The sequence below is a fragment of the Telmatherina bonti genome (genome assembly GCF_933228915.1).
Source record: "Telmatherina bonti genome assembly, chromosome: 5".
Taxonomy (NCBI): Eukaryota; Metazoa; Chordata; class Actinopteri; order Atheriniformes; family Telmatherinidae; genus Telmatherina; species Telmatherina bonti.
The window spans coordinates 34547608-34555313 of record NC_136623.1 but is presented as its reverse complement, the minus strand read 5'-3'; the positions used below and the strand labels follow the sequence as shown (position 1 = coordinate 34555313).

The window sequence follows — 7706 nt, the reverse complement described above, 5'->3', positions numbered from 1 at the left end:
TTTTCAAAACACAGATTTACTGACATGGATTAAACTCAGGAGAAGAGTTCAGGAGAAGATGTGATTCATTCATTAATGCTCGCATTAAAACTACCAGAAAAAATAACCTGATTTCATCATTTTAAGACGAAGACTTGACTTCACCCAAACAAAGACAAAACCAAACATAAACATTTAAAGCAAATTAATATTCTGCACAGTAATTCAGCAAGAAACAGCAAATCAGCCCTCGTTACGTTCAACTTGAATCATTCTTTAGTGAAATAGACAAATAGAAAAATGAGTTTTTTAACTTTTAAAAGCTAATCTCAGATGTAAAGACTGATTTGCACAGCAACAAGAGTGAAAAGTTAGATACCTATGAAGTCAAATTAAGAAATTATTCATTAAAATAAATGATTTAAGATTAAAAGACAGGGGAATTGATCAAAGATATCAAGGTAAAGTCTCCAAAAACATCCAGTAACAGTCGACTTCATCACCACTGATTAATAATTTATCTTCAAATTTCCTGTTTTTTTATGTGAATTTTATGGCGGGACACTTTTTCTTCCACTGCCACTTTCAACCTGCCTTTATATGTAGTTTGTTTCCTTATTTATGTATACTTATTAACCATATGTCACAATATGTCACTTTCTTATGATGTCTGAAAATATGTCTGTATTTCTGCTGCTCAGTCTGTCTGTCCATCCATCCATCTACAGATCTGTATGTACAGAAATATACATAAAACCACGTTAATAAAAGGCATCTGATCTTCAGACGTGGCCGTTAAGCCGCCGTGGAGCTAATTATAAATACGACCAATTAAAACCAAATCAATGATCTCTGAGTCGCTCACAGAATCGTTGAGTCATGCTGCTGGATGTTCATCAGACTAATAATAATAACAAATTACTAAAAAACAAGAAGAATGAGAAGAGCTGGATTCTTACAGGGGGGAAAAAACCAGAGAAGTAGCTAAAAGAGTCTTGCTTGCTGACGGGTCGAACCAACACAGTGCGTCTGTTCAGCTTGTCAGTGCAAGACAGCACCACTCCTCCACAGCTGCCCGAGCTCTGAACACCCTCCTCCATACTGGAGGTGAGAAGAGGGGAAGGAGATATGGGGGGGGGGGGGGGGGGGGGTAGTAGATGCAGAGAAGGACAGTGAGGGTCATGGGGGGGGGGGCAGGAAAAACAGAGGAAGGGAGGAAAAGCCAGACAAGCATGAAACGTTAGATGGTTTTGTTAAAATTAGATGGAGAGTAAACTGATCAGACCGGTAGGAAGCGGCACCGCACTGAGGAATGGTCTTATACTTTCCATCTGAACAAAACAGAGAAATCTGGAGGTTTTAAAACCTCCGATGTACATTAAGATAATAAAAAAAGGGAAATGAATGCTCACTGGGTGCCAGTATAAGACCATCACCACATGAAGATTTCATTACCGACACCGGAGGCTCATGCCATGATCTCCTCCAGCACACAAAGAAGAACGGTTGTCACCAGATTCATTTCAGGACTGTCTTACTGGACAGACAGGTGAGTGTAAAGGTGTAAACAAAAAGAATTAGGCATGAATTCTGTTTGGATTTAAGGTGTACTAAACATCGGACTTGTTTAGACCTTGTGTTACAGCCAAACACAACGTTTTCCAGACCTCCTGTCTGTCCAGCACGAGCAGAGAGGAGGAACCTCGATTAGGAACAGCAGTGTGGCAAAGGACAGTAAATAGAAGGCTTAGGCTGCTATGGCTGCTCTGGGACGCTGGCGAGCCTCACCACAGCTGTCTCCTTGCACTGCAGGATGAGTCCTTCATAGCTGCCAGAGCGCCAGCCCTGCCCGGGCCTGGAGAGACACGCAAGGCCAAGCTTAAAGTAAACATGCTGGACAACAAGTACTGCAGCCCCCGCGGCAGAGAGCATCACTTTAAACCCAACACAAGTTAGAACTCTGCACCTTCTATCTTCATCATAATTTAATCTAGTTATGTTTTATTGTGCTTTTTGTGATGGATCCTTCTTATCGGAGCATCCACAAGACGTAGAGCTGAGCTGCGAAGAAGAAACCGAAGATTAAACACAAAATTATTTGACTCGGTTTGCAGCACAACATAAAAAACTTCAGTTTGCTGGAATGTTTCATGCAGCAGAGATCAGACATCATCTGCATCCTCAGTCTCTCAATCATCTCTTCATCTATCTTTATGCTCATTGCTCTTCTAGATATGGGTAGTCTAGCCAACCATTACTGATGCACTGAGAAGTACCTCGCTCTATTTCTCTAATGTAAAAATATATGCCAATATTGCCGTCTCTAACTTATTTCTCCTTTTTTCCGCAGGTCTGCCTGCAATAAGTGCAGTTGTACATGTTGATCTGTCTTTCCTGTTGTCTCCACCCCAACCAGTCGAGGCAGATGGCTGCCCTCCCTGAGCCGGGTTCTGCTGGAGGTTTTCTTCCTGTTAAAGGGGAGTTTTTTCCTTTCCACTGTCGCCTCGTGCAGCTCAGGATGGGGGATTGGATCCAAGTCATGACTCGATGCAATCAGTTGGTTTCTATTATAGGATATGTATGGACTGGCTTGAAATGATGTGTATGTAAAGTGTCCTGAGACAACGTTGTTGTGAAGTGGCGCTGTACAAATAAAGCTGAATAGAAATCTATCTGTACCCTGTCCCTGACCACCCTCCAACCCACAGCTGTAAGAACGACCAACTTGTACGCCTCTTCTTGTCTTTTTTCCCCTTTCTGTGCTCGCAACCGCTCATCCTTCCCTCCCAGATGTTTGTGGAACAGCTGGAAGACATCAGCTTCAATTTGGAGAGCAAAAGGGAGAAGTGTCACTACTCATCCTCAGGGGGCATCTCTGCGAAACACAATAGTTAAATCAACACCCAGGAAGACTGGACTAAAACGTGGAGTGGAAGAAGCTTTCTGATCTTTTCTACTTGCAGAGAAACAGGAAACATCCCGGCAGAGTTGAACACTAAATCACCTCTTACCTTTTTGCTTTTGCGTTACCCTTAAACACCCCTGCTCTGCTCTCGGGTTGACCTCCTCATGTAGGGAGTGTTCTACACCCACCTATTTTCTATTCCTCATGGGTTCCTTTCTACATTTTTATTCCCTGCTCCACCCTTTCTTGTCTTTAACTTATTCTGATACAATCAGGAATTCACTGACATATTTGCCTTCCTATCTAATGCTCCATTCGTTTTCCAGCAGTGACATAGCAAATACCAGACCATGCATTTTCTTTGTGGAGCTTGATCTAATCGGACCCTCTGTACACAAATAACCTGGGCTGGGTGATGAAATAGCGAGCAATTATCTGTTCAGAATGATTAATATGGACTCCATTCGCGGTGGGCTCGCTTGTAGAAGTGAGTGATAAAGTTTGGAGTGAGCCAGGAGCCTCGAGGTCCCCCGCGCCGTCCTGAACAGCCATGACTGCAACCTGGCTTGGATAACAACGCCATCTGCCAGAGAGAACTGTGGTCTGGTAAAAGTGTGCGGAGACCATGATGATGCACATCACACTGAAATCACCTAGAAATGAGAAAATGGAGTAATTATCTGTTTAAGCAGGCACAGAGGTTTCACGAAGAGGTTTGTGGGTTGGCGCCGTCTCAGAAGCAATCGGGCACACACCTGTGGAGATCAGAACAGAATGCTATAATAACCCACAGCATCTTTACTCCTTAACACGACGACGCTGTCCTGACTCAGCTTGATGCTATTTACGATATGAAACACATGTGGCCTGACAGAATTATAAATTAGCCTGCTACACCAAAACAAGGTGGTCTATAAAATGCCTGTCAGACAGTCAGGTTCAAAGCCAGGAGACTCACTTCAGTCCCAGCCTGACCTGTACTGACATGCCTGGGACCCAGTTATGGTGATTTTAAAACCTGGCAAATCAGAATCAATAACGATTATGGTGTTGGTGGTGACTGTTAACGACAGGGTTGGGTGCAGGTATGTGTGCTGTTGGGCTCCAACTCCTTCTTGGTGTCTGGCTTGATGGAACGGATGGATTAAATGCAGGAAAATAAGCAAGCGGAGCTGAAAAAGCCACGCAAACACGCTGCTGGATGCAACGTGCACTGACTGCTGTTTCATTATGTCCTCAGACCGAGACAGCGGGAACTGCATCCTGCTAAGTGGTCTCTCACCACCAGAGAAATACCTCCCAGCGTCCAGAGGAATGAGACCAAGGCAGCAGAAACAAACATGGATTTATTTACTGTGTAAAATGCTTATTTTTAGCCATATTTACAGTCAGACGGAGAGTTTTCCTCCTGCGATGACGTGCTCACCTGTCTTTCAACGAATTCAGACACAAACTGCTGGCGAAAGAAAATCACCGATGGACTGAGTGAACTCTTCGGCTGCAGGAGTTTGTCTGTCCGGTGTGTCTGTTAGTCTGCTGTAAACACCATAACGGCTGCATGGAAACATGCAGACGCAGCAGATCATCCCTTCTAAAAAACTGTATACGAGTGTGTGTTTGTAGTATTAATGGTAGAAGCAGGAGAGTGCACAGAATAAAGTTTGTGTAGGTTGTAGGATTAGAGAAGTGTGTGTGTGTGTGTGTGTGTGTGTGTGTGTGTGTGTGTGTGGATAAAGAGACCGTTGTTAGGACACATACCTGCATCGGCAGTGGTCGATGTTGAAGCTGCCCACTTTGCATTTGATCTTTGTGTAAACATCTTGGACGTCTACAGAGGCACTCAGGTCTTCCAGCTCGCTGATGACACAGATCTCTGAAACAACAAGCAAACAAACAAACAAACAATCTCACAGCAGCTCAGATGCACATCACTGGGATGTCAGAAGCGTCTCCTGCTTTTGTTTCAACCTGCTGTAGGGCTACGGCTGTACTTGGCAAGCAGGCAGCATAGTTGAACTCGCACCTCTGGAGAGGATGTTTCACTTCTGTAGGAAAGGATGTGCACTGCAGGCGACCCAGTCCATGTCTTGACTTTGGCTCTGATCCAGCTGCTGCAGATGTTTGTTACTCTATTTAAATACATTTCTTGACTAATCTAGTCAAAGCCTCTGCACACATTCAGATCTGAATTTGCAGTTGCATAATAGTGATCATGTAAATGCCGCTGTGTGTGTGTATCCTCAGGTTTCCTGTGTGACTCTGCATGTGCAGAAAAATCCAGGCAAAGCGAGTCTGTTTCTGTTGGGTCTCTCATTGTTTCCACTGAAAATCTCCCACAGTCACAGACCGGTTTGGGAAAATGGGCTTCATGCAGGCCAAACTACGGCTGCTGCACTGTTGCCTTGTGGTGACTGGGAGAAATGTTGAGGTCCTCGGCAGCTTATAAATATTAGAAAAACAAAGACTGTGGCATTTATTGTGTGTAAAACACACACACACACTCCTGACAGAGCGCTGATGTATGAGTCAAACAGAGAACTGGAAACGAGTCTTATTTACTGCTGAAAAACATGTTAGATCACAGAAGTCTATCTGCAGTTACATGTGTGACTTTCTAATCCTGAAAATGAGGTATTTTTGTTTTTAATAAAAAGCTTGATGTGTTGCACACAGAAAAGGTCACGTCTAGACTCAGATGGCACACATTAAGCCCAAATCCCATCCAGGGTGTTTTAAGTCAAACCATCTCTGTGAGGTCCTCCAGAACATTCCACTTCCACTATTTAAGACCTTGAGCTGGCTGATCTGGTTGGCAGATGCTAAATATTACAGCCACCAATTAAAGGTAGATCTAGCCTTTCATCGCCCAGTAAATCCAAAGGGGACAAAGCGGCCGATTGCTTGGGATTCATCACCCGTTCATTTATTTGTCTTTTCCCTCCATCCCAGCTTTGCCGCAGCTGCATTCCCGCTCACCGTGTTCAGGGAGAAAATAAGCAGCGAAGATGATGTCGATGCTCGGGTACCTGTCTTCCTCATTGCTGGGTCAGGAGCAAACAGCTCCACCGTGACCTTGGGGAGCATCCACTGCATCCAAAGGCTGACCTTCCCGCTGGTTCCCTCAATGCTGCTGGTCTTCTGCTCCAGAGTCACCGTGTCAGCGAATGGACCATCGTCTCCGGCCGGCGCCGAGTCGCCCTGACGACAGAAAAGAGCTGCTTCAGAGGAAAAAGCTGAACCCTGGATGTAAATGAAAAGGTTTGCTTTTAGAGGAAGTGTCCAAGCGTGTGTTTGGTGGATGTGTATATTTGCACGTGTTGTCGCTGTGCACGTAGCCATAGCAACGCAATCAACAAGTGAGCTTTTTTCTCTGGATGACATCAGTGTCTGGTAAGCAGAGCAGAGCGATGTGGGGGGGGGGGGGGGGGGGGCGGGGGGTGAATGCTGTGTGAATCTGTCACTGGTGTTAACCCCAAACTGAGCCACCAGCGCCCACATGGCCTCTTTTCACTCAAGTGTGGCAGGACACACACGTCTTGCATCCTGGGAGAGAATGGGAAGTTAAGACCGGAGGCGGTGGGGGGGGGGGATACAAGCAGGATGCGGTAGAAGAGGTTGCCTTCTGTGAGCTCTCAACTCATTCCCAGAGATTTGGCAAGGCACTGACAGCGCTGAGGACGGCGCTTGGGACATTTTTATTTTATTTTATTTTATTTCCCTGTTTTCCACCCGTGCATCTCTGCGTCCGACTCGTCAGGAGAAAAGCCTGCAAACATTGCTGCTTTGGTATGGCACGGCTTCACTTTTTCCACTGCTTCTCCCATCGCCGTGGTAATGACAGATTGTGTCATGGTGATTGAGCCTGGCTGTGGTTGGTGAGGAGGTTATCAACCATCTCAATTAGAAACCCCACAGCTGCTAGCGCTGATTACAGTGTCTTAAAGAGGATCCAGATGAGGAAACTATGTCCCCTTTCCACAGCTGGGGGAGGCATGAGGGCCCCACACTAATTTGCTAATTTAATTTAATCACACACTTGAGGGTGGCTGAAAGCAGAGCACAATAACAGCGGATGACAATAATATAAATAAATGAAGGATTATGCCGATTCAAAAATAGATTGGGGACCGCTAGACCCTGATGAAAAGCATGTGCTCCACACACACACACACACACACACGGCTCTCACAGTGAGAAAAGTGTGACGATTGGACTGAAATAAACTGGACGATACTGAAGTCTGTATTTTATATCAAATACTTTTCTACTGCAGTGGAATGAAAAATATTCTTTACAGTTTTCAGAGAGACTGAATCACTTTGTACTGAAGTAGCATCTGCTCTTATATGGAATTATGCATTTCCATGGCAACAAACAGTACATGTAGGTGTGTGTGTGTGTGTGTGTGACTGGTAGCCAGTAATATGAGCCCACCAGTAATGGTGTTCAGTCCGTCTCGGTGAGATATTTCAGTGTCAACCGTCATTTGGGGACTAATTATTGTTGAGATTAAGTCAAAACAAAAAAGTGTTTGTGTGTCTGTGTGCGTGCACATGTGCGTGTGTGTGTGTGGTTAGGACTGTTTAGTTTACAGTCCTGGCCGGTCGGTGGGATTAGGCTCAGTAATGTCGTGTGTGGAAACAGGAGCCAGCCGCTGGCGTGGTGGGAAGCGCCGTTACACGTCGCCGTCGGACACCAAACTGGTCTCGCTTCCCAGTCAGAACAGCTGCTGTCAATTTCCAGCTGGTTCCCAGACAAACTGCTTTAATGAGGGTCAATGATGAGTATCTGACAGCCATCTAAACACGTCTCAGTTGGGTGA

At 45.2% G+C, this 7706-nt stretch overlaps 1 protein-coding gene across 1 annotated transcript in view; it reads right to left on the bottom strand.

The window, feature by feature from the left end:
* vps13b (vacuolar protein sorting 13 homolog B) overlaps positions 1–7706 on the bottom strand; it is a 433420-nt gene that overhangs the window by 192407 nt on the left and 233307 nt on the right. Inside the window, exons 26-28 of the mRNA XM_079241403.1 lie at positions 5911–6082; positions 4643–4757; positions 939–1080 (exon numbers count right to left, since the gene is read on the bottom strand). Of these exons, the coding sequence (XP_079097529.1) occupies positions 939–1080; positions 4643–4757; positions 5911–6082 (429 nt within the window). The remainder of the gene's footprint in view (positions 1–938; positions 1081–4642; positions 4758–5910; positions 6083–7706) is intronic.